Raw genomic sequence first — 27,567 nt, forward strand, 5'->3', positions numbered from 1 at the left:
TCGTCCCCTTCTCCTCCTGCCCCCAGTCCCTCCCAGCATCAGAGTCTTTTCCAATGAGTCAACTCTTCACATGAGGTGGCCAAAGTACTGGAGTTTCAGCTTTAGCATCATTCCTTCCAAAGCGATCCCAGGGCTGATCTCCTTTAGAAAGGACTGGTTGGATCTCCTTGCAGTCCAAGGGACTCTCAAGTCTTCTCCAACACCACAGTTCAAAAGCATCAATTCTTCGGCACTCAGCTTTCTTCACAGTCCAACTCTCATGATTACTGGAAAAACCATAGCCTGACCAGATGGACCTTTGTTGGCAAAGTAATGTCTCTGCTTTTGAATATGCTATCTAGGTTGGTCATAACTTTCCTTCCAAGGAGCAAGTGTCTTTTAATCAATAGTGTATATATTGTCAATCCCAGTCTCCCAGTTCATCCCACCCATCCTTCCCTGCTTGGTATCCATATTTGTTCCTACATCTGTGTCTCTGTGTCTGCTTTGAAAATAAGTTCACTTGTACCATTTTTCTAGGTTCCACATATAAGTGGCATTACACGGTATTTGTTCTTCTCTTTCTGACTTACTTCACTCTGTGACAGTCTCTAGGTCCATCCACAGAGAGACTAGCACTCTGATTTCCTCAGCTGTATGCTCCCTTTCCTAGTTAGTGTGGCTTTTCTTATTTGTAACACAGTAAACAATTCTAACTTGAAAGGCCACAGCACAGAAGCAGGCAGTTGGGATCTGAAGGGGAAAGTGTAACCACAGGGATGGAGAGAAATGGCCCTTGCTGGCTTTGCTGCTGCAGAGATAAAGGCTGCCATTCCCCTTCCTGGTGGGCTGGGAGGCTCCGCCCGCCCTCCCTGTCATCATCCCTGGTCCCTCTGCCCTCAGTGATGTCACAGGAGCAGCAGCAAACCCACCAGTCAGCAACTTGGAAGGTGACTTCAAAGGAGGCAATGCTTCTTTCTTGCTAGAGCACATTCCAGGATGATAATAAGTATCAGCCTTTACTCTAGGAACCTATGAGTCTCTCATATTTCACCCAGTCATGAACTACATTAGCATATACATTTTGGAATTTTAAAAGCAACTCCACAGAGAAACTGTTTGCTGCTTCTTTACTTGAAAGTAACTTGGTTTGCGATCTTCTTTTCTGGTTACTAATAAAGATGCTGTAATACAGATGAAATAAAAATACCTGGCAAAACCAAACCTTTTGCCACAGTGTTTGCACACACAATTTTAATTTTCTAAATTTTTAAAAAAGCTTCAGAAGTTAACTTCTGTTACTTTTTCATTTTATTTCAAAGCCCAATGGTATGTATTTTTTTTCCAACTGTAATATCAGAAGTTTATGCAAGAAAAAAACATATCACTGTTTTCACCTTTACATGAGTAAAATAGTGACATCATGTTAAGAAATGTGTGTACAGGGTAAAATTATATGCCAAAGGAATGTATATCATGTACAGTAGTGCAGGAGACAGTCACATATACCTATTTTAAGAAAGTCTGGGTATATTCTTTAAAAATCAAGATACTAAAAAATAAAAATAACGATATTTTATTTACCAACTTGAGTTTCTGTTTGCCAACTGGAGCAGACAGTCAATAACATCTTTCAGTGTTTCTAAACTAAAGATTAAAAATCATAGTGTGGAGAGAAGTCTAAGACATTGATCAAGATGATGACTATCATACTTGTAATTCATAGTTGAATCCTCTAAACTACATGACCAAAAGCAAAAGCCATAACGATACCAAAATAAATATGACACATGACAGAACTTACTGATGGATTCTTGCTTAATCCTACTTCCTGGCCACACAGAGAAAGGACGTGCACCAACTTCTCTTTGGTCCTCTTCTGGAAAAGAAGCACACAGGTTTTAATCTGGGGACCTGTGATCAAATCTGCTCTAATCCTGTGGCCATCAGCCACACAGGGCTAATTACCTGAGATGTACCCAGTGAGAACAGAGAGATGTAAAATACATGAAGATCTGGTATGAAAGAAGAGTGTGAAATAGCTCATCAATGATTATACATTGATTATATGCTGAGAAATATTTTAGCTATATTGGCTAAAATGTTACTAAAATTAACTTGACCTGCCTTTTTTTTTTCCTTTTTTCAGAAGATGACTGTTAGAAATGTTTAAATGAGGCTCACATTGTATGTCTACTAGACAGTGCTGATCTGAACATTCCTAAGGGAGAGGATATGAAAGTCAGTCCCTTGGTTCTTAGCAGATACTCATTACTCCCCTTGGTCATCTTTCTTGTGTGCTACAACTTTCAGTCATTAGCAAGCCCTTCCTTACGCCTAAATTAAATCTCTTATGTTACAATTCAAATCTCTTTACCCCAAATGGGAAGATAGCTTTACTTTCTGCAGAATTAAATTTGATTATTTGCAAGGCATGTTAAATCTTTCTCAACTTATTCTTCCTATAGTTAAACAGATTCAATTCCTTTTGCTTTTCTTCATAAACCTTACTTTTCAGTTCTTTAAGCATTGGGATTCTTCCACAAATCATCACATTTTCCAATGACATAGATCAAGTAGGTCTCAGAATGATGGGTGAGTTGAGAATGAAAAAGATGAGTAACCAGAGCCTAAAAAACGTCAACATGCTTCAGAGCCACTCTTAAAGCAATCACCCTAGTTGCTTGAAAATGATTTTTTTTTTCCTTTTTAACCTGATTTAAGTTAATATGGAGCCCACAAGGAGGCCAGGATCATCCACAGATTTTCCTTCTTGATGTAACTCAGTTCCCTGCATCCTTCTTGAGACACTCAATATGGTGTCACTTTCACTCCTGTCAAAGACAGGAGGACCTTGATGTTGAAGAATGGCAGCGGATTCATTAACCTCTTTCTCTAGGTTTTAGTGGGCATTTTGCAATTCTGGGAAGAAAATACAGAGGATCACGGAACAGGGCTGTGCATGTGTTTTCTCTTTCCAAACCCCCAAGAGAGTAGAGCGGGTTCTCTGTTCAACCCACAGTGAACACCCGCTGAGAACCAGCTCGGCTCCAGCAGGGGGCTGCACTGAGGGCTCCATCTTCCCAGCCTCTCTGAGAGTGAGGATGAGTCCTGCTGGGTATGCACACTAAGGGGTTTGCACAGCCAGATCCAGGGCCAGCTCTGCACAGCGTCCACTTCTCCTTCTCCCGGTAATGCAGTTCCTCTTTCATCTTGGGACGGCTCTTCTCCCACCATGGGACACTTTTCCTCCCTCGTAGGGATTGCAAGAATCCTTTCTCTAGAATTGGGCTTCCCTGGTGGCTCAGACAGTACACAATCTGCCTGCAATGCAGGAGACCCGGGTTTGATCCCTGCGTTGGGAAGATCCACTGGAGAAGGGAATGGCAACCCACTCCAGTATTCTTGCCTGGAAGATCCCATGGACTGAGAAGCCTGGCGGGCTACAGTCCATGGAGTCAGCCAAGAGTCAGACACGGTTGAGCAACTAACACTTTAATTTTCTCTAGAATTCCTGCGGATGTCAAGGAGGGAAGGCCTCTGCCCTGAAATGGTCAGAGGCAAAGACCATGTAAATCTGGAGCTGCCAGAGGTCGCTGGTGCCTCACAGGGAAGAACCTGAGGATGAAGTCAGCAGAGAGGAAAGCAGGACTTTGGAACAGGAAGGTGGGGCTGTGAGGAGGAGGGAAAGGGTCTAAGGATTCTGTGTGCTAGAATCCAGCTCCACTTGAAGCCGTGATACGGAAGTGAACAAGTTCCTTTTTCACTTCAGGCAGTTTTTCACTGGGTTTCTGGCACATGTCACCCAGAGAGCCCTAAATAACGCACAGGTTCACTTGACAGCAATAACCCATGGAGTGAACAGAGACAATGCAAGCATGGAGAAATCTGGGCGCCTGCTCTGCTCATGTCAGCCATGCGTGAAACCGGATCCAGGGCCGGCTCACAGGACAGCGTGCAGCCCTGCCACAGAGGATTGGTCGGGAGAACTAGGATGTATTATTTGGAGGAAAGAGGACTCATCTGGGTGAGTGGAAGAGGGGGTAGGTTAAGGGTCTGAAGGGCTGCCACATGAGAGATCTGATTGCATTTTCTAAGCCTTAAGAGAACTAGGATCAATAAGTAGAAGCAACAGAGTGTCAGACTTCAACTCAACATAATGAACTATTCAAAGAGTAAAGAGGTCCCCTCGGAATACGGATGCCATGAGCTCCTCATCACTGAAGTGCTGATGCACAGGTGGGTGACATCAGGAGGGTGGCTGCCCAAATCACATATCACAGCTGGGTTCTACAGGGCCCCTAAGCTCCTGTCCAACCCTGCAAGTCGAGGACTCTTTACCTGGGAGTACTGGGGCCTTTTCCAGCTGACAGGGACAAGGACGTTGGAGTTGGAGCCCGAGGAGGTGGAGGATGCACTCCGGGTGACGGCCATGGGCCTGGGTTTCCCGTCACGCCCAGAGGAGTTCTGCAGTTCATCATACCGCCTCCCGATGATAGGCGTCTGCAGGGAGAGGAGAAGCATGCATTCTCTCTCATCCACAGTCCTCGGTACATGGCTCGGTCTCCCAGCAGCCACCAAGAACTGCTTATTTGATGAAAACGTAGAGAAGTTCAGTGTTACGTGGAGGCTCATTTCCCTGATGTTCAAGAACACATCCTAAACCATTTTGCTTCCCTGGTGGCTCAGATGGTAAAGAATCCGCCCTCAGTGCGGGAGACTGAGGTTCAACCCCTGGGTTGAGAAGATACCCTGGAGAAGGGAATGACTACCCACTCCAGTGTTCCTGCCTGGAGAATTCCATGGAAAGAGGAGCCTGGCAAGCTACAGTCTCTGAGGTTGCAAAGACTCAGACACAACTGAGTGACTAACACACAAACCATTTTGCATCTTCAACACCTTCCCACCCTCTTGAGCAGCTGAAAACAAATCCAATTGCTTGTTCTTAAATACACTTCACAAATGACTATAAAGATGAGAAAAGAAACATACAGGAAAGCAAATTACTTTCAGATGTTTAAGCTTGAAAGACTTTCTTATAATAAGATCAAAATTCCTTCCCCTCATCCCAAACTGTAATTGCCAATCTTATACTCTCAAGTATTTAAAAATTTATTTAAATCTATGATTTCAGTTATTTAAAGGAAACAGTCAGGGCCAGGTTCTTGGGCAACATTTAAGAAATTTCACTCCTGAGAGGTCTGTAATGTGGTAGCTGGGTAGGCAGCACCTCTCAAACTTAAGCCACAAGGGGGTCTCTGCAGAAACCTGTTCACAGGCCCACATTCAGAGATGAGAGACACTGGCTGGGAGTGTTCCACCTGTCTCTCCAGGCCCATCTTTCTGGAGCAACTGGGTCTCTGGGACGTGCAGCTGACTGGCTACAGGTCTTCTGTACCTCTTTGGAACAGAATAAACTTTAGTAAAAGAGTAAGCGCCCATCTCCTACCCTAGCAATATAAACTGTTTAAAATGGAAAAATATTGATTTGATACCTTAATGTCATATATAAATATCACAACAGTAGCAATAAACAGTGTCTCATCCTGAGTGTTGAATGGTCAATGAGACGAATGAAAAAACCCAGTCTGGCTACAACTGAGCCAGTAAGTTGCATGTCAGCAGACCTAGTTTATTTCTTTAGTGAACTGATGGATTCAGCCATGCTGAAGAATATGTATGAAGTACGTTCATGCATTAGACACTGTACAGACCGTAATTACAAAGCGGACAGACCACGGTTTCTGCTTTAGGGGGCTTATCGGTCATGGGGTAAGAGACAGGAAAGCAAATGTATTTTTATATCTTAGACTAACACACTTAAGTGCAGGTTTCCAAAAGTTTGTTCATGGACCAGCAGGTAAATCAGACTATTTCGTGTCCTCTTTTCTTCCTGACTCCTTAGTTCGGTTCATATGTCTCTTCTCTCCACATTCCCTTCTTTCTTAAGCTAAGAATTTAAATAGTGGTATTGTAAAAAGCATTGTGGGAGACTTCGCTGATGGTCCAGTTTTTAGAACTCCATGTGCCCACTGCAGGGGCCGTGGGTTTGATCCCTGGTTGGGCAACTAAAATCCTGAATGCCATGTGACCCCACCCAAAAAATTGGAACTTAATAAAAATGAAAATACAACATATCAACTTAAAAAAATTATTAAAGAAAAAAAGCAGTGTGGCTTGGGGGAATGACCATAAGGGCAGATTCCATAAATCTTGGTCATTCACTGGTTTGGCTACAGTTCAGGAAACAAGGTTGCAGATACCAGACAGGACGTAGCAGCAGTCAGATAAAGAATGAGTGAAGGTCATGGTTTAAAATGTTTAAGATCATTCCATTTAAAAAATTGTCTTTTCTGTGGAATCGTTTTTATATAACTGAGGCTAGCTTCTATTTTTAAAAGCTGCCAAATGAGAGCCCCTGTGAATGTGTTCTTAAAAAAGAGAAGAAACAGAACCTCATTAGGCCTTAGAAGCTTTCATTTGACATAAATGTAAGCCTCCCCTTCTCTAGGCGGCTAGTTTTGAACTTTGCCACTATGTATTCATGCTAAAGTTTATGGAAACAGTTAACATACCTCTGAAATATCAAAGTGGAAGTCTAGGGTTTTTCCAGGTAATTCCTTGGATGAGCTCGTCCACACTCGATGTATTTCTATCTTTGAGAGGTCACTGTGTTGGTAGGAAGGCAAAACTAGGCTGGCAGATCGAGAAACCACCAGCTTCAAAATATTCAAAGCTTCTCTCCAGTGAATGCTCTGAAGGAAATGAAACAGTCAGTCAATACTTAAAAAATTATTTCATTAAAAAAAAACTAACATGCTCCTAGCTACTAAAACTCCTCATGACCTGTCAGAACTCACTAATTTAAAACAGTACAGGAAATTCTTTAGTAAGTAAAAGGCAAATGACATAAAAAAGATAATTTATCTGTAAGAGGAGCTACATTTAGGAAATAAGCAAATAAAAAAACCCAGTTTTGTCCACATTTAAATAAACAGAAGGTTAAAATAACAAGGTACCGCTTTTGCTAATGAGGTACTTCCTTAATTTGAAAAGCAAAATAAAACAAAAAATCTCCACCCTTCATTGCAGATATGCTACTGTCTCCTCACTCCTCAAGATTCTCCCTGCCTCCAGTTTCCACCCACGCTCCCTGCTTCTCTGGCTCTTTCTGTTCCATTTGCTTCCTGGGCATCTGACCTCTGCCCTCAGCCTTCTCATGACCTAACCCGGGAGTCTGGGAACCATTCTTCACCCCCCTCTTCCCTCCCTCCTGAGAATCTGACCCCTACCCCTGCCCACCTCCATTCCTGTTGCAACGGACTCAGCTGAATCCTCCCTGGACTATTTCAGTGGTTTCTTAACTGGTTTCCCCACTTGCAGCCTCTCCTTGGGTCCATCAAACCCATTCCAGCTACAGTGATCTTTCCAGAATCTTCAGCTCAAGCCACTTCCCCGCTTAAACATCTTCAGGAGCTCCCCCTGGTGGACAAGGAGGAGTCCACACTCTTTGAGCAAGCCCTACATGGGTAATCTGCCCTGGAATTCGCCAGAGCGGCCGATGTCACTAACCTCTGCGCTTTTCCTCGTGCTATTCGCTCATCCTGGAATGCCCTTCCTCTCCTTGCTTATCAAACTCCTACTCTTCTCTAAGTCTCACTGTGTTTCAGCATCTTTGTGTCTCTGACGACTCCCAGGCAGACCGAGACACTTCTCCCATAAAACTACTGCACAGGGATAATCAGCCTGATAAACGTTATTATTTGCCTAGGACTTGGAATAAAGCACATGAAGTAAAACGCATTCCCTTCATTGTCAAATTCTGCACAAGGGAGGTCATGGTTTGATATGAAATTAGCCACCATTCAAGATAAGATCTCAAGAACCAGGGATGATCCACAGGACTAAGAACAGGTAGTCTAACAAAACAATTTTTTTTTTTTTAACAAGGGGCAAAGATGTGAACTGACCCTCTGTCTCTCGTGAGTGTCAAGTGAGAAAGCAATAACGAACATCTACCACATGGTACAACTGTTATTGGAGCAATGCCACGTGGAGAAAAAAAAAAAAGCTTGAAAATCATTTTTAGCATTTGCAAATTCTGCAAGTAACGTGACTGGTGAAGTGAAGATTGGGGAAAAAATGTTTAAGATTGTCAGGCTTAGTCAATGAGTTTAACCAGAGAAAACCGAGCATTTGTCCTTGAACTCTGAAACTCACCAAGTACACAGTATGTTTTGTTTTTTGGAGTATTTTCAAGTATAAGTATGCCGATTTCTTAGCCTTAGTTCCTTCGACCCTAAGTGACAATTTTCACCTCTGAATTAACCCTTCTCATCTAAAACACCTGATCTAGAACCAGGCACACACAAGTTGCTTCTTCCTTCTCCTTTGAAATAGAACCCCTCAAACAAGACCCTGCCCCTGCCCCCCAAGCCGGGACATGCTTTCAGAGACGTGTCCTCTGAAGGCTCAGGAACGCACTGCAGCCTGGTCCTGTCTTTCTCCTCAGGAAGCCACTCAGGGTGGTGGTCAGCCACCATCTTGGCCGCTCTCAGTGTGTTATGGACATCGATAAATGAACACGTAGCCTGGCACCCATATAACTGTGGCCAAGTACAAGCTCCGTGCAAAAGCTGTCTTTCTGGAATGACTGTCTGGAAACATCCTGGTTCAATACTCACTTGCACGTATTTTTCAATGGTCTTCAGAACTTCCACGTTGAACTGCTTTACAGGAACGACAGAAAGGTCCATGTAGCTGAGCAGGCTGTAGATCACCTGCAGGAGGGGCTGCTGCATGCTGGGGAGGCCCTTCTCCAGAAGCTGTGGGGGCAACGCGCAGGGTGAGTCATCTGACACCAGATTTCCACACAGAAGCACCAAGGCCTCCTAGTACCTTTATGACTGCACATTTCCTTAGAAGGGAAAAGAAAATCCTAACTACTGAAGAGGTGGAGATGTTATCAAAGGCAATGCTGTAGGTCTGATATATAAACATAATATTCAGGGATTTCCCCGGTGGTCCTGTGGTTAAGACTCTGTGCTTCCCCAGCAAGGGGCACAGGGTGTGATTCCTGCTCGAGAAACTAAGATCCCACAATGCCATGCAGCACAGCCTAATAAATAAGTAAATAAAAGCTCTTTTAAAAAAGAAAAATGCTTATAAAAATTTTTTTTAAAGACCTAAAAAAAATTCACACAATGGAATACAAAATAAACCTCAAAAGGAAAGCATCAAACACCAACAGTGACTGAAAATTACAAATGAAAACAAAAGAGATACATTTATAAGTTATCAAATTGATGACAGTACCGGGGAGGATATAGGAAAGGGTAGAAATCATTGGTGGAAATGTTAACTTGGATAATCTGGCAATTGAGATCAAGATAACTAAAAGGGTTCATATCTTTTGAAATAATAATTACATTTTTAGGAACTTTTCCAAACCTAGAGACAGATACTAAGATTTAAGTATGAGATTTCACCAAGGCATTAGTTATAATGGTTAAAAAAAAGAGAAAAATCCCACACAAAACAAGAAAGCTCTGTGAGCAATTTAAAAATCAAACACTAGGGACATGGATACATAAATTATGGTAATCCATATGATGAAATACTATGTATTCAATAGAATGTTTTTAAAGACAGTAAAAGATATTAGCTATATTAAGTGAAATAATAAAGAAGGAATATATAGTTTCTATATAATAAATGATGCTAACACTGATGTAAATGGGTGTGTGTTAGACAAATAACACAGTAAGGACACCCAACAAAATCTTACTAGTGTTTCTCTCTGGATAATTTAAATTATTTTGGATGATTTTTCTTTCTTTCTTTCTTTCTTTCTTTCTTTTTTTTTTTTTTTTACTGTTCTGTACCTTCTGAATTTTCTGCTACAAACACATACTGCTTTTATAATCAAGAAAGAAGTCAATGATATTTTCAAAAAGGAAAGGAAAATAATAAGCAAATTGCTGTAACAGACATAATGAAAAAAATTACTGTTCAAAACTAAAAGATAATAGAAGCGATTCAGAGAAATGCTGAGATTCCACATCGAAAGTGGCCAAAAGGACTGATCCGTTAACAAGGAAATAATTACACAAATCTATTGTGTGGAAAAATGAGCATCTTCAAAAATATATGCTTTGTTAATGAGTTCAGAGCATACAACCATTAAACATAGTTAAGTCCTTAAATAAGATTGAACACCAGAATAATTTGAAGAAAATCTTCCTGTCTCTGGCATGTGCTGACAGGTACCAGGGTAGTAAAAAGGAGTTTACGCTTTGGAGGCAGCTATATATCATTTCAAAGGCTGCTCTGACACCTTACACTTGTAGATTACTAAACCCGCTGATTCTCAGGTTCTCTGTTGTAATCACTGAGTTATTGTGAGCATCAGTTGTTTTAACTGATTCTATACAGCATCTATGATAATACATAGTAAGTGAATACATGATGAATAAATGAGGTTAAGGCTCTTATCAGTTTCACATACATAGTTTACCCATGGTGGTGGTGATGGCTTAGTCACTAAGTTTTGTCTGATTCCGGTCAGCCTGCCAGGTTCCTCTGTCCACTGGATTTTTCAGGCAATAATATTGGAGTGGATTGCCATTTCCTTCTCCAGGGGATCATCCCGACCCAGGAATAGAACCTGGGTCTCCTGCAGTGCAGGCAGATTCTCTACCAACTGAGCTATGAGGGAAGCCCACTATTTTACCCATAGAAACTACAATAGACTTTATCCTCAATTCAGGAACTTACCTCTGCCAGGTAGGTAACCATATTCAAGGTGATGTCAGCATAGGCTTCATGAAGGTACCGGCAGACCACATTGACCCACGTGGCACAGTCCCTCGTGTAGCTGTGTGTTTTATAAAGAGTCATGACGTGTGCAAGATTGGAAAGTTTGGGGTTCTTCTCTTCCAAACAAACCTTTTACGAGAAGAAAGTCAACTAGTGATACAACAGCCTGATGAATAAGGAAGAAATGTTAGCAATTTTGCTCTAAGCCCTAGCAGCCTGGAAAACTGATCGATACATTTTTGGGGGCAGCTGCAGAATACTTAGTCATTTAATTTTCACCAGTTTTTTTTCCCACTTATTTTCTCAATAATGAAATGACCATGTGACTCAGCCACCCAGAAATGTGAATTACTAGTGATATCAGTTAGTCTCTTCAGGTTTATGAAACGTATCACCCCACGCCTGGTAACCGCTGTCCAACATTGGGTCTTGGATCTGCCTGAGGGTGAAGCCTTAAGGCATACCTGAGCGATTCTCTCAGCTACATCCTTACAGAACTGGTTGGGGTTTTCAAAATGCTGTATCAGCTGGGGCAGAAGACATAAGACATTCAGTGGAAACCCTGGATTAGAGAAGATACAAACGGAGACACGTGAATATGGGGCATTTGAGCCATTAACAGCAGGAAGGCCTATTATAGATTTTATTCCGAGGAGATGCAAAAGCAGCCTTTTGAAGTAACTTTGATCTAACATAAAATCCATGATAAATGTACAACCACAATGGCATCCGTTCAAAGCAGGCACTGAAGTAGATTCACAATTTTCAGGTACAGTGCTGTCATGCTATCAACTGTTGCAAATAAGAATGATTGTTGGCATAGATTTTAAAAAGTGGATTAAAATGAACTGAAGCACTAGTTTGAAGTTTTTATAAAAAAAATGTATTTCAAGGAAAACTTGTTTGAAAAGACACAGGCCAATCAATTTAAGTTATCAGAAAGATTCTTTGAAATGATGAGGAGCAGCTTAGTTCTACTGTATTAAGCTCTGGCTTCCTGGAGAGAATTGCGGGCCACATGCCATGGTATTAAAAATCTGGTTTGCTGATTTAATTCAAAACAAACAGGGAACCAAAGGAATTTTCAAGAGGAAAATAAAGGCTCAGAAAAATGAAAGATTTAAGAGTTAAGAAAAAAGAGAAAATGTCTGTATAAGAACAATGGGATAAACTAGCACTGTCTGCAATCTGGAAAGCAGAAAGAAAAATCTCATGTATTATTCTTGCCCCTTTTATGCAACTGCCTTAAAAACATCTACAATATACATAGTTAAGACTTCTATAGGGCTTCCCTAGTGGCTCAGTGGTGGAGAATCCTCCTGCCAATGTAGGAGACCCAAGTTCGATCCCTGGTCCAAGAAGATGCCACCTGCTGCAGAGCAAGTAAGCCCATGCACCACAACTATTGAGCCTGCACTCCAGAGCCTGGGAGCAGCAACTACTGAGCTGACGTGCCACAACTGCGGAGGCTCACGCACCCTTGAGCCCGTGCTCCGCAACAAGAGAAGCCACCACAAGGAAGAGTAGCCCCCACTTGCCACAACTGGAGAAAGCCTGCTTGCAGCAAAGACCCAGCACATTAAAAAATAAATTTAAAATAATTAAAGAAAAACTTCTATACAAATTTTAAAAGAAAAACTATTCCCAAAGAGCCATTTTTAAACACAATCATTAAAAGCGCTAAGCCCACATTATCTTATTACACTAAACACACGTTCCACCATGACCAGAACTTAAGAGTGTGAGCTTTACCAATGGCTTGAGATGAGTCCACCATGGATACTTTGGACACTGGTGTCAGCAAACTGAACAGCTGCAAGGTAAGGTCGGTGGTGGTGAGGGAGGTGAACCCCTTCAACAGCAGCTGCTGCAACCCTGAAAAGTCTGCCCACTTGAGCTGCGCCTGGAGTTTCTCTAGCTTTTCTCGGTTCTCAGCTTTATCAAGTGGCATGTGAGCCAGCAGTCTGTTCAACAGCCTCAGGGCCATTAGGTATTCAAACTCAAAATCGGATTCCATCAAAGCCACCGTGACCCAAAAGATGGTGGCCAACAGGTTGGTTGGATGGTTTATGTGTGATGGGTCAGTGAGGCTGTCCTTCAAGGAGGATGAGCTTCTGGTTTTTGAGGAGAGGCCTTGTTGGGTGCAGGCCTGAATTCTGTCCAGGGTGGCACTCCGAGGTGGGTCTGAGGACCGGTCAACAACACCGAACTTCTTGGGCACAGAGAAGCTCCTTTGATGCCGGCTGCGTTCTGCAGTTGCTGTGTTGCCGCTAGCTGCCCCAGGGTTCACATTGAGCTGTCCTGTGCTCTTTCTGCTAGCTGTCAGTTTAGTGTTAGAGCTTAAGTCTGGTGATGAAGAGCTGGGTATAAAAATTAAAGAGTTCAGTAGGAATCCAGTGCATTTCAGTGAAAGGCTAGTCCTTTTAAGATCCATCAGCAACGTGGGGAAATCATTCCTTGGAAATATTACTTTCTAATCATTTTTTTCCACATTCTTAAATGAAAAGGAATATGTTTCCTAATTCTTAAACATAATGCTGTGAAAAACCAAACTTAACTGGAACAATCCTCACTAACAAAACAACAAAACCAAATACTGCCTTTAGCTTATTGAAAAGTTAAAGAAATAAGCAGCTGGCTCTAAAGTTTACTGATCATTCATTTAATTTTTGTTTGAATTTAGGTGAGAATAATTATGAAATAAAATGTATCTAATAGGTATAAATGTTAATACTCTATTAACTGACTGATAAAAAGAACAGATACAGAAATATCTAGAAAGAAAAATGTAAATGCTTGTGTTAAAGGACAATTTTTGCACTTATAAAACTTATGAAAAATGATTTCTAAGTCTATTTCTATCAACATTGTTGCTGAATTTTTACTGATATAGATTAACCTGTGGGTTTCTACAGATAAATATATATGATGTTAGTAATTACACTAAAATTACCTATTATAAAGATGTTCACCTTAAAAATGAAACAAGGTCCAACCTACTATAACATTACTGACTCAATTTCAAGCAAGATGAGCTTAATTTTCCAAACAGAATATGGAACTGTGAATGATTTAAAATGGGTTATTAAACATTGACAGGAACAAAAGGAATTAAAAACTAAGAAAGATCCTAAGGTAGAAATTTCAAGTAAAATCAACATTTATTTCAAATGTTTTTATGGCGATGGATCAGATAAGTCTTGCATATATGCGTTTAAAAAAGAATGCTTAGCTTGTTTCTACAAAATGTGATAAATAGGATAATTATACAAAAATGAAAAAATACTCAAATAGGAAACTGAAAGAAACTAATATTTGTGTTACTTAGAAATAACACATTGTCTAACTTCCTGTGTATATATGTGTCTGTTTTAATTTCCTTTTTTTTTTAAACTGAAGGAAATGTCATACATACTTTCTTGGGTCACAAACAGACTTCAAAAAACCAGATTTGCTCTTTAGACTTTGCCCAAAGTCTAAGCTTCTCCAAAATATTCAGTACAGTGTGTCTGATTTTAAAATACTGTTCAGCTGATACTCACCGAGACAGTACAGTTAAGAGATCAGTGTTCTTCAAGCAGTCAGACAAGTTGTCCACGGCAGCTTCCAGGGTAAGAAGGGCTTCCATGACATAGCCCTGCCAGACACACAAAGACAACATTCTGCGCCACTTACAATCACTGCTAGCATCTTGAAGATAAACTTAATGGATTCAAACTTTATTCAAATACTGATACCATCTTTGAAAGCTGGATAGTCATGGCTACTTTAATTTACAAAGAAATTTTAAGGGCTACTTAGGAAACTCAGATGGCTTAGGAGTTAGCAGGTAATCATGATGATTTCTCTCCCTAGATGTGAGGTTTTCAACAGATCAGTCTCATTCAAAACCCAACAGGGAGGGGCAAGGCTACAGTCGGCAAGCGTGGCCCCTTGCTGAGGGGGATGGTGGGCATTTGAAATACAGAGCGGCAACATCTGGAAGCCAGAGATTAAGAGATGAAGGATGAGGAGGGCTGTGACTCGGGGCATTCCAAAGTGTGCTTTCAATGGCCAGAGGAGAAAAAAATGCTGAAGTCTCCAGATGTACAGCCCTCTGAGATGCAGAACATTTCTGATAGAAAAGAAGGGCTTGGCCTCAGCTACAGAGCTTGTAATGCCCCTCGCTTTCCAACTGTTCAGCTCTGCAGCCTCCGGGTTCCACAGTCCACAGGGTCCTGTTGGGGCATCTACTCTGCCCACTATTTCTTTAGGTTTTCTCAGTTTATGGAAGGCCAGCCATTCAGACAGGAGTGGTGCTCTGTGCAGACACAATAGAACCCCTCTCCCCTTCTCTGGGTGAGCAGGCTGCACAACTGCATCTCAGGTTGTTAGTAAAAAGACAAAAACAAGACAAAATACCTCCCCCAGGCCCCACCAAACAAAATCAATAAAAACAAAGAGTTGCCAAAGGATTTCAGTTATTGGCTCAATTAAAGTGTCCACTGAATTTCTAGAACAGCACCCCCTCTGGAGAGAGATTTGGAAAAACAAAAGTCAACCTCTAGAATTTTTAAATAAATTATACATGTCTGAATGGCCGGGATAATTGGCAGGAGGAAGAAAGTTCAAAGAAAGCCATTAACTCCTCATCCCTGCATGCAGGGAAGGGTGGCTGCCCGAGCTTTCCTTCTGTACCTGAATCTCATCTCCGTGCTCGCCAATCACCTCCACCAGCCTGGAGAGGAGGTCCGACAAGGCGTGTGCTGACAGAGGTTGTTTGAGGGCCCGGAATATCTGGAAGGACCGGCCGGCATAGTGCCGGGAAGAGCTGGCGAGGGCCGTCTGCAGCGCCACTTCACTCAGGTGCTGCTCCAGGTGGAAACCTAGGGTACAGGGGCGGGAGCAGGTCAGCACTCAGCTGCTAACCGAGGCCACCAGTTATCTGTGCGCTTACAGCAGGCTGACTGCACAGTGCCCCCTGCTGGTGGTACTTATTTAAACATGAACTCTGATTGGGATTGACAGACACACACTACTATGTATAAAACAGATAGCTAATGATTGTGTGTCAAGTTGCTTCCCCTTTCGCGACACCACGGACTGGATCCCGCCAGGCTCCTGTGTCCATGGGATTCTCCAGGCAAGAATACTGAAGCGGGTTGCCATTTCCTCCTCCAGGGGATCTTTCCGACCATATCCAACTGGCGTCTCTTACGTCTCCTGCATTGGCAGGCGGGTCCTTTACCACTAGCACCATCTGGGAATTCCTATAACTAATGAGAACAGGCTCTATAGCGCAGGGAACACTCAGTGGTCAGTGGTGACCTGAATGGGAAGGAAATCCAAAAAAGAGGGGATATGTATATATATAAGGCTGGTTCACATCGCTATACAGTAGAAATGTTCACTTTAACACAGCATTGTAGAGCAACTATACTTCAATAAAATAACAAATTAAAACCAAATCTGAATCAATCTTAAAGGAGCACAGTGGAATAGAAAGAGTTTGGAGCAAGCTTTGTGGAGTAGAAAGCTTCAGAGCAATATGGTCCTGATTTAAAATGAGAGATTTGGGATGCTGGGAAAGAAATGTATTCTCTGTGACCCTGTTTCCTTGTCTCTACCTTGTGAATCAGAGCATCCACCTCAAAGAGTGGTGGTGGAAATCAACTTAGAAAGGGCTTGGAGTGGTGTCTGACACACCATTGGCGCTTACAAATGTATTATTAGTTACTGCGCTGCTACTGTTCGGCATCAGTCTTCTGCACTTTTCACATAGGATATGTTCGCTCCCTTGTCATACGAGAGTCTGTTAGACACAAGTCTTGTGAATGAAGAGGCAAGTGATGAGTGGATCTGACCAGCCAGGTGGCATTAATGGTAAAGAACCCTCCTCCCCATGCAGGAGACGTAAGAGACATGGGTTTGATCCCTGGGCTGGGAAGATCGCCTGGAGGAGGGCAAGGCCACCCACTCCAGTATTCTTGCCTGGAGAACTCCATGGACAGAGGAGCCTGGCGGGCTACAGTCCATAGGGTCACATAGAGTCAGACACAACTGAAGCGACTTAGCACGTATACACACATGTATGCAAGTGCAACCAAAGCCTGGGCCAAACTCCCTGTTCTTCAGAATCACCCATAAACAGGCAGACGTGGAGGTGCAGGCATTGCAAAGAAGGCAGGGACTGGTTCAGCTTTCACCTCCTGAGTGTTTGTTCTTCCAACAGCATGAAGGTAATCTCAGCCCTCAGAAAACCATCTGATCACAATAAAATGAAAACGTAAGGGAAAATCCATGGCTGAATTCTGGGCCATTAAATCCCCCACTTGTTGCACCTCTTTATGTGCAGAAAAATCAGGCTACGCGAGTCAGTGGACCTGATCAAAACAGCGATTTGTGCTGTCTCCGTGATGGAGAGGCTCTGGGGGCACATTTGATGGTTCCATGAACGTGGACCAGGAGGGAAAATTCACTGTTACTGTTCCTGGTGCTGCTGCCTGGCTGGCTGAGCCCTGGGACACGTAGTACACCAAATAAGACAATGCTCCTGCAGTGTCAACCAAGTGTCCTGGAAAACAGACTCAGACACGTTCAGGGTAGGAAACACAAGATTTAACCCTTAAAGGTAGTTCACAACCTATGAATGGATATTTCAAAATCATTTTTTACATCTTTGTTTTGCTTTTCAAAACATATTTTTTCTATTTAAGCCATTTTATATGTGGAGGTGAGGTCCATGGTAATGAATAAAATTTCTTTAAATCACACTGTTGGAGGGACTCCCCTGGTGGTCCACTGGCTAAGACTTTGCACTTACACTGCCTGGGAGTGTGGGTTCAATTCCTGGTCAGGGACCTACGATCTCACATGCCACACAGTGTGGCCAAAAAATAAAAAAATAAATAAAATAAAATAAATCATACTGTTGGAAGTGTTCTAGTAGGACTGCTGACCCCCAACCCCCTAAGATGATGTCCTTTGGGAAAAGCTATTTAATGAGTGGCAGAGAAAAGAAGGGGCTTCCTAGGTGGCTCAGTGGTAAAGAACCCAACTGGCAGTGCAGGAGATTTGGGTTCAATCCCTGGGTAGAGAAGATCCCCTGGAGGAGGAAATGGCAACCCACGCCAGTAGCCTGGAGAACCTCATGGACAGAGGAGCCTGGCAGGCTACAGTTCATGGGGCCACAGAGTCGGACACAACCGAGCAACTAAACAACAACAGAGAAAAGAAAAAGGTTTCCTTTTCTCCCTGTTACACAGTGAAGCCACATTTCTCAGCCCTCCTCACAGTCAGATGTGACCTTGGGCTTGGGTTCTGGCCAGTGGGACATGGGGAGATGCGTTGGATGCCACGCTCAAGGCTAGCAGGCAAACTCCTCCAGGGTGACCCTCCACGCACTCTGTTCCTCCACCTGCCCCTGGACACAGAGGGTTGAGTAGAGGCCTCTGAGCCTAGCGGGTGGCAGAGACACAGAATCAGGGGATGGTCCCTGAAGTACCAGGTGGAAAGCTGCTCCCAAACGTCCACAGTGGACTGTTATGAGATCCAGAAACAGCCTCTTGTGTGAGGTCTCTGAGCTTTGGGGGTTATTTATTACAGCACCTATGCTACCCTGACTAATACAAGCGTTTCCAGGAACACATCTTATTGTGCTATATTGAAAGTAGGCAGCAAGCAGCCATGTTCAAGAAAATTGTAGTGAGTAAAAATATCTTGAGAAAGATGTGAAAAGACACAGAATATTCTAAGTGAAAGTGAAGTTGCTCAGTCGTGTCCAACTCTTTACAACCCCATGGACTGTGGCCTGCCAGGCTCCTCTGTCCATGGAATTTTCCAGGCAAGAGTCCTGGAGTGGGTTGCCATTTCCTTCTCCAGGGGATCTTCCCGACCCACGGATCGAAGCCGAGTCTCCTGCATTGTGGGTAGACGCTTTACTGTCTGAGCCACCAGGGAAGCCCAGAATGTTCTAAGCAGCCTGAAGCATGCTCTGAGAACATGCTATATATGGCATTCATACTTTTTCTCATTTTTACTATCTTTATACCATCAAGCAGAGAAGGAAATGGCAACCCACTCCAGTATTATTGCCTAGAGAATCCTGTGGATGGAGGAGCCTGGTGGGCTGCTGTCCATAGGGTTACAGAGTCAGACACAACTGAAGCGACTTAGCAGCAGCAGCATACCATCAAGAGTTTTACACAGATGAAGAGTTCACATGCATCACAAAATTTCTCCTTTAAGGCTATTGAAATGACTTTTAAGTGGGGGAAATACCAATAAAAGCAGTTCTAATACTTCAAAGAAATTCCAATGGGGAAACTCAAGAAATGGCAATTCCATTCTGGGAACAACTTTCTCATTTCAGTTTAACAGTATTTTTTGTTTCTTAGCATGTATCCTCTGATAATGAAAAGATATGTGGCTTATCTGGAATGTTTCAAACTGTAAAATGTGCTAATTATCAGAGTAGCCAGAAGAACCAGTGAGACATATTTACTATGGCCAGCCTGCTGAGTGAGAAAAGGCAGAGATAGCTGTTTATCAGGCTGAGGAACCAAATTTAAATTTCACACACATATCAGCCCTGGCCAAGCTGATCTGAATGGAATCCAGCTAAGGGCTTGAATATTGTGCGGCTACTAGTGCCTAAATTAGCATCAGACCATGTTCAGAATATTGAGTGGTCACTGGCTCAGGACTTGTCAGCAAATACTTTTAAAGCCAAAAACATTTTATTGAAAAATTATTCTTATTTAAAAAAACCCAGTTTGCAAGACAGACCATTTTCTCCCAGTTGAGTCTGATGACAGCGAATAAAATTTCTTTCTCATGGCCTTTAAATAAAATTAATATAGGCACAGTTGTGTTGTAGTGAGGGAAATGAAGCAAAGAGAACAGAGACACTGGGGAAATCATTTGATGGAGCATCATGCCGCTATATGTGACATTAACTATCATTAAATTAGGCACACCTGAAAAAGCTTCAATACCTCCTGTGAATATTCCTTGGCTACTGCTGCCAAACGGAGGATTTTACACACATACACACACACGCACACACAAATACATACACAGTGTGTAGCTATATGGGGAGAACGAGCTCCATTAGAAAAACGCTGAATGTGGGCTTTGTAGAAATAGGATGAGGTACCTGATTTGGAATCTCTGAACACGGATACCACATGACGTAGAAAATTGGTGAGTTGTTCAGCACTCTTTGAATTCTGATTTTTGGGTGTGATGTCCTCATGGCACCAAAGTGGACCAAATGCCCTTCAACAAAACACACGAACTGTCAAAAATGTAACTATCATTTTGCACAACCATATATACAGTTCTAACTCCAAAGGGGCAACATACATTAAAAAAAATTTACTTATTAATTTGGTGGAAAATTTCAGTCTTATAAAGCTTAAGAGCACACTCAAAATAGATCTGCTTAACTGATGGAGACATACTTTTTCATACGGTTTGCTCACAAAATTAAAACTTCTCAATTCACCAGGACAGTGTTCATTCAGCACATAACAGGTTCTTTGTCTTAAATGAAATGATGTAACATGTCAAATAAAACACAGATTTAGACACAGACTCCCTTTATACGTTTTAGAATGTGCAGAGATAACATTTTATCAGGATCACATTGTTAAGTTGCCAAACACTGTAGGACAAACTGAAGATACAAACTCTGTTGTCTATTTGGCTTTCTCTGTGGTAAGAATGGGATGGATCCACATGTGAGAATTTCAGAAAATACCATTCCCAGCACTGACACTGGTGAGTAGTGAGAAAACCTTTCTTCTCCACAAACCAGTCAGGTCTCTGAGACACCCTGTAAGGAGGCCCCACCAGCCCCTACCTGAGCTTTCTGTACATTAAATTCTATATTGAACTGAGCTAACAGAAGCAGAAGATATTAAGAAGAGGTGGCAACAATATACAGAAGAGCTGTACAAAAAAGATCTTCATGACCCAGATAATCATGATGGTGTGATCACTCACCTAGAGCCAGACATCCTGAAATGTGATGTCAAGTGGGCCTTAGGAAGCATCACTATGAACAAAGCTAGTGGAGGTGATGGAATTCCAGTGGAGCTGTTTCAAATCCTGAAAGATGATGCTGTGAAAGTGCTGCTCTCAGTATGTCACCTAATTTGGAAAACGCAGCAGTGGCCACAGGACTGGAAAAGGTCAGTTTTCATTCCAATCCCAAAGAAAGGCAATGCCAAAGAATGCTCAGACTACTGCACAATTGGATGCATCTCACACGCTAGCAAAGTAATGCTCAAAATTCTCCAAGCCAGGCTTCAACAGTATGTGAACCATGAACTTCCAGATGTTCAAGCTGGATTTAGAGAAGGCAGAGGAACCAGAGATCAAATTGCCAACATCCACTGGATCATGGAAAAAGCAAGAGAGTTCCAGAAAAGCATCTATTTCTGCTTTATTGACTATGCCAAAGCCTTTGACTGTGTGGATCACAAGAAACTGTGGAAAATTCTGAAAGAGATGGGAATACCAGAGCACCTGACCTGCCTCTTGAGAAACCTGTATGCAGGTCAGGAAGCAACAGTTAGAACTGGACATGGAACAACAGACTGGTTCCAAATAGGAAAAAGAGTACCTCAAGGCTGTATATTGTCACCCTGCTTATTTAACTTATATGCAGAGTACATCATGAGAAACGCTGGGCTGGAAGAAGTAGAAGCTGGAATCAAGATTGCCGGGAGAAATATCAATAACCTGAGATATGCAGATGACACCACCCTTATGGCAGAAAGTGAAGAGGAACTAAAAAGCCTCTTGATGAATGTGAAAGAGGAGAGTGAAAAAGTTGGCTTAACGCTCAACATTCAGACAACTAAGATCATGGCATCCGGTCCCATCACTTCATGGCACATAGATGGGAAAACAGTGGAAACAGTGGCTGACTTGATTTTTCTGGGCTCCAAAATCACTGCAGATGGTGACTGCAGCCATGAAATTAAAAGACACTTACTCCTTGGAAGGAAAGTTATGACCAACCTAGATAGCATATTAAAAAACAGAGACATTACTTTGTCCACAAAGGTCCGTCTAGTCAAGGCTATGGTTTTTCCAGTAGTCATGTACAGATGTGAGAGTTGGACTATAAAGAAAGCTGAGTGCTGAAGAATTGACACTTTTGAACTGTGGTGTTGGAGAAGACTCTTGAGAGTTCCTTTAACTGCAAGGAGATCCAACCAGTCCATCCTAAAGGAAATCAGTCCTGAATATTCAATGGAAGGAAGTTGCTGAAGCTGAAACTCCAATACTCTGGCCACCTGATGTGAACAGCTGACTCACTGGAAAAGACCCTGATGCTGGGAAAGACTGAGGGCAGGAGGAAAAGGGGGCGACAGAGGATGAGATGGTTGGATGGCATCACCAACTCAATGGACATGGGTTTGGGTAGACTCTGGCAGTTGGCGATGGACAGGGAGGCCTGACGTGCTGTGGTTCATGGGGTCTCAAAGAGTTGGACACGACTGAGTGACTAAACTGAACCGAACTACGAGAATGGAACCAAGAGCTAAATCATTCCTTGAAAGAACCATAAAATCTGAAAAAAACGGGATCACTCACAGTTTTCCTGACTTTGATCTATTATTAGTTGGATTCCTTTCCCATCGTGCGTCTGATTGTTTCTGGTTCCTGAATTCCATTTATAAGTGACTAGAGGAGCAGATAGGGGTCCCCCGTCTGCAGCTGCTACTAGGTTGACCATGGCTAATACTTTGGGTTTCCAGAGCAATGTTCTCTGCCAAGTCTTGGAACTCCCGGAGGCTGGTAGCTCTAATAGACAGTGAAAGTCATGCTTGCCTCCCGCCCGCATCTGCCACCTGCTCATTAGGCAGGAAATCTCTCCGCTCCTCCACTGTGACATCAGGGGAGTCGTAGACAGCACCTATTAGGGTCTGCCTTGTACACAGACGCCAGCAGATGCAATTCAGAAGAGAGGAGACTTCGTTAGAATTTTCATCTGCAGTTTTAAAGTGATGGCACTCTGCCAGAAGACTGATCCAAAAAACAGCAGCCCATCTCCTGACCCCTCCCTTACCTGGTCGTCAGAAACTCAATGAGCTTGTTTGCCTTCTCATCTGAGTCGGCAGCCGCGTCTGCATCTTCTCCCTCCTGGGTCATCTGTGGGAGGTTCCCACTACTGCCTCCCAGACTGATGCTGGATGAAGTGGAGCTGGAACTGAGCCCTGAGTCTGGCACCGGGGATGACTGATCCTCTCTCAGGAAGTCGAAGCCACCTGGTGGGAGACAAGGTCCAGGTGGAATGCACAGGCCACTTGCTGAACGAGGTCGGGAGGTGTGCATCAGGAAGTGTGCAGTTATTTAAATTTTTTGAAAAAAAAAAAAACACTTGATTTTTGGCTATGGCTATGATTAAACAAGACTGGAACTCTTTTTTTGCTTACAGAATAGTTGCACTGCTGTGTAGACCAGTGTGATTTGGTAACAGATGGTGCTCTGCTATTTTCTACTTTGGTGTCTTTTTTTTTTTTTCCCCCTTTTCTCCCTCAAGATACCACCTTTTATTTATCAGACTGGTTTAGTAATAGTAGGTGAGCAATACACACTCTTAAATACTGCGGGTTTAAATTAGTGCAACAATCTTGGAGAACAATTTGCAATATCAGTAAAAAAAAAATTTAAAGACATCTATCTTTTGTTGTTCAACCCAATAACTACAAACTAAGAAATGTATCCTGGAGATACACTGATTAAAAGTACATCAAGGTCTATGAGCCTAGAGGCTCATGGAGGCATTTCGTATATTGGCCAAGAAGCAAAAGAGACACAAACCACAACAATTTCTCCAGGTGTGGATAAGAAACATACGAGTTAAGATATGTTGTTCAATGGGTACTATGCAGTACATAAAAAGAATGGCATGGAACCATTTGTGCTAAGATACAAAGATCTTCAAAATACCCAGTCTTCTGATTAAGCTCACTTAATCAGTCTTTTTCTGACAGACTTACCAAATCATTTGATGCTCTGGTGTTTTAACTGATGCTTTCTGCAAAAGAGGTGAGTGCGTGTGTCTGTGTGTGCCTGCTTTCACACACCCACTGACTGATGAATAGCTCTGTTACACATTTGTACCTAACTGTGCTGTAGGTAAATTATTCTTGGGTAATAGACGATTTAACTGTGTGACATGATACTATTGTTGAGGATAACAGCGATAAGTAGGTTATACACAATGTTTTGCATAAATGTGCCCAGAACTCTGAATGCGTATATTAATGTAATTAAGTCTCAAGGTACATAGGGAAATGTCTGGCGCCTTGGTGATACCTGGTCTCAGGATGCGGCAGGTGGTCACTGTTCTGCACACTCTCCTCCATGGGTGTTCCAGACTCATGCTCTCTCGGTCAATGGATATTAATTTTTTCATAACATATTTAATGCAAATAGCAATCACAGTAATAATTTTAAAAGTATATTTGGACATATTTACTAAGGAAGAAGGATTTAACATCAAGTAAAATAGTGCATGTTTATTGTACATAATGGTGCATATTTTATCCCTTAGAAAGCTGGGGCAAGGGTAAAAGCAGAGACATTGATGTGGGCTCCAGGGACACCCCCAGGTATCCTCAGACTTGTGACTCTGTCTCAGGCTCCCTGCCCCTCCTCCTTGTGTTACCTGTATAGAGGTACTCGGGTTGATAAGCTGGCTGAACGGTTAGAGTCTTGGCTTCGCCCATCTCTCGAGTCTGCAGGAGCACAGAAGCAATGGCATGGAAATTGCTGTTGCAAGAGAGGGCAATCAGGAGGTGAAGAAGCAATTTTTTGCTATGTTCAAAGACTTCGGGCCGGTAATGGTCCAAACCTGGAACAAAACGGTGCAATCTCTTAATATAAACAAACCTTCAGCTCGTCTAGATTCCAGGGATGGCAAAGATTCCAAGATGCCCGGGAGGAACACGTTAGAGGAATGTTTAGTCTCCTTTGTTAGTTTGTTACCGACATAAAGAAATCAGGCTTAGGAAAAATCAAATGTTTTCTTCCTTAAAAAATGTTCTTATGAAATGCGGACAGACAGACTTTTCTTGACCTCTCTGTAGCATCTGACATGTTTAGCATTCCTCTTTCCTGAGATGTTCTCTTCCCTGTTACTAAAGGTTTCTAACTTTATCTCTCTCTCTGAGTCTCCCTGCCTGGCTGATTCCTCTTTCCATTTTTTTTTGCTCTGCACCTTGGGTATTTTAAAATCTCAGTGCTTAGCCGACCATGCTCTACATTCTTCCTCGCTATGCACTGACTGTGTCTCAAGGCTTTAAACTCATCATGGAGAACCAAAGCCCCTAAAAGAAGTCCAGCTTGTTTTGAATATCTCTATAGAAGTAGCAGTCACTAGTCCATTTTGTGGTCTTTTGACACACTATAATTTGTATCATTGGCTAATTAGTTGATATTTAAAATTCTTTGAGGATTTCTCTGTGGTTTCATGCTTGATTTCTTTCTGAATATTTGTTAAAGAACAGTTCTCTATGTTCTCCTTGCTGTTGGAGTTCTCTGGCGGTGTGTCTGCTTTCATCGTTGGTTTTGATTTCCTGTCTCATCCTGTTGTCTGCTTAGTCATCGTCAATCCAGACCTGCCCCCCCGCCCCGAGGCTGTGGTTCACCCATCCCTCTCCCCTCCCCCGTCCCCCCACTTGCTCTGGTCATGGCCGTGCTGTGGTCCACAGCATGTGTGCCCTTAGTCAGGTCTGTGCTTTGTCTTCATGTCTTATTAAATGGTGATTTTCCCCCATAGCAGTAAGTTGAATTGGTGTATCACTATGCAGTTACAGGAGAAGGCAATGGCACCCCACTCCAGTACTCTTGCCTGGAAAATCCCATGGACGGAGGAGCCTGGTGGGCTGCAGTCCATGAGGTCGCACAGGGTCGGACACGACTGAAGCAACTTAGCAGTAGCAGCATAGAAGTAGCATGGATGAGGTACCATTCTATATTATGGTGCCAGGACAACTTTAAACAATGACTGATCAACTGGAATTTTAGAGATGTCACAGAAAGGGCAGTGAAAAATGGAAGATATTAGGTATTTCAGAAAAGCAGGATGGCCACGTAAAAGGACAGCTCCCTGGGATGACTTGTGTAGGTTTCAGACTCTAGTGGCCAGAATTCCTCTGGGTCCCAGGCTTACCTAGGAAGACAGCATGGAGCAGCAGCGGGAGATGGAGAGCCCAGTCCTCTCTGACACTGTGGTCCACCACCATCTCAGTCATAAAGATGACAGCAACATTGCACCTGATCAATGAAAACGACAACGTCAACGCCATGTCCGAAGAGGACGGAAACAGACTGACAGGTCGCTGGGGCACAATCACGTCCAGCTCGTCAGCCTTGAAAAATTAGGTGAGACCCTGATTCCAGGGAAATGGAGTTGGCCTGATACAGCACAGAGCTCCACGAGGAGAAGAAACTTCACTTGAGCTAATTCACATAATGGGGACTCTACCGGTCATTTGAAAATAAGGGCTCAGGGATGAAGAGACTTGGAGGACAAGGGTTCTTTCGTTTAGCTGCTCACAATCGAAAAGGCGTAAGAGCATGAACACCCACACTAAGGGCACAGCAAGGAAAACTCCAAAGGGCTGCAAGGCAGCTTCGCACGCTGGTTAATGCTCGAGCAAAGTCAGTCAGTGTGCTGGGAGCTGCAGTTCAAGTCGCTTGTGTTCCCTCTGGTTTCAAACATCATTTCAATTGATGGGACCTGGAACAGGTTTCTCTTTTCATAGGAAGAAAAATCCAGTCAGAGCTAAGCGATCACTCCCCTCTATCTGCACGTGCTACTCACCTGTGGAGCGGCCCCCGGGGGGTGATGGTCTCTGGGAGGTAGTCCACCAGGGGGGCCCAGCACCCTCCCGTGCAAGGCATGGGTAGGGGCTGCGGCTGTTTGGTCTCTGTGATAGTCAGAAGCCAGCCGGTGTAGGGAGAAATTGGGTCATCTGTAGTGTGAGAAAGACGAATGTGCTTCATTTACAGGGAGAAGCGGCTTGTTTTCCCAACTTGCCTTTTTAGAAAGCAACTTACAAATTAGTGCTTGTAAAAATAACTTCCTAACCATTCCATTTGGTGAGTATGAAATTATATGATCAAATGGGCTGGAATTACTTGATTAAGTTTCTTTCATTCCTTTATTTCTTGGATATCTAATTCATATTCATTACAGAGCGACTGAAAACATAGATACACAAGAAGAAAAACCCTGCATCACGTGAGTTGCCATCACTGTGACAACTCACTCCTTCTCTTGTCTCCTCCATCTCAGTAAAACGTGATTTCTTATTTTCAGTTCACTCAGGACGGGAGCCTGGGAATCCTCCCTGACTTCTCACACACACATATATATATATAATTTATTTTAATTGAAGGATAACTGCTTTACAGAATTATGTTGGCTTCTGCCAAATATCAACATGCATCAGCTATAGTTGCTTATATTTCTAATAACCATGATGATGGTGGTAGTGACAGTAATAATGAAAATAATACCGTTGGAACTAACGGAGAGACAGCTTGGGCTTCCTTGGTGGCTCAGTGATAAAGAATCTGCCTGCAATGCAGGAGATGTGGGTTTAATCCCTGGGTTGGGAAGATCCTCTGGAGAAGGAATGGCAACCCACTGTAGTACTCTTGCCTGAAGAATCCCATGGACAGAGGAGCCTGGTAGGCTACAGTCCATGGGGTTGCAAAAGAGTCGGACACGACTTAGCAACTAACAACAGAGAGGGGTTA

At 42.8% G+C, this 27,567-nt stretch overlaps 1 protein-coding gene across 5 annotated transcripts in view; it reads right to left on the reverse strand.

The window, feature by feature from the left end:
- The window catches only part of FRY (FRY microtubule binding protein), a 438,786-nt gene that overhangs the window by 32,159 nt on the left and 379,060 nt on the right, over positions 1 to 27,567 (reverse strand). For all 5 annotated transcript variants that reach the window (XM_069601592.1, XM_069601589.1, XM_069601588.1 and 2 more), the window contains 14 exons: positions 26,627 to 26,777; positions 25,973 to 26,076; positions 24,467 to 24,652; positions 22,862 to 23,060; positions 19,934 to 20,055; positions 15,475 to 15,662; positions 14,340 to 14,434; positions 12,550 to 13,157; positions 11,262 to 11,359; positions 10,756 to 10,926; positions 8,664 to 8,804; positions 6,555 to 6,734; positions 4,321 to 4,482; positions 1,784 to 1,858 (listed from right to left, as the gene is read on the reverse strand). In XM_069601592.1, the coding sequence (XP_069457693.1) occupies positions 1,784 to 1,858; positions 4,321 to 4,482; positions 6,555 to 6,734; positions 8,664 to 8,804; positions 10,756 to 10,926; positions 11,262 to 11,359; positions 12,550 to 13,157; positions 14,340 to 14,434; positions 15,475 to 15,662; positions 19,934 to 20,055; positions 22,862 to 23,060; positions 24,467 to 24,652; positions 25,973 to 26,076; positions 26,627 to 26,777 (2,480 nt within the window). The remainder of the gene's footprint in view (positions 1 to 1,783; positions 1,859 to 4,320; positions 4,483 to 6,554; positions 6,735 to 8,663; positions 8,805 to 10,755; positions 10,927 to 11,261; positions 11,360 to 12,549; positions 13,158 to 14,339; positions 14,435 to 15,474; positions 15,663 to 19,933; positions 20,056 to 22,861; positions 23,061 to 24,466; positions 24,653 to 25,972; positions 26,077 to 26,626; positions 26,778 to 27,567) is intronic.

The sequence above is a fragment of the Ovis canadensis genome, chromosome 10 (genome assembly GCF_042477335.2).
Source record: "Ovis canadensis isolate MfBH-ARS-UI-01 breed Bighorn chromosome 10, ARS-UI_OviCan_v2, whole genome shotgun sequence".
Lineage (NCBI taxonomy): Eukaryota > Metazoa > Chordata > Mammalia > Artiodactyla > Bovidae > Ovis > Ovis canadensis.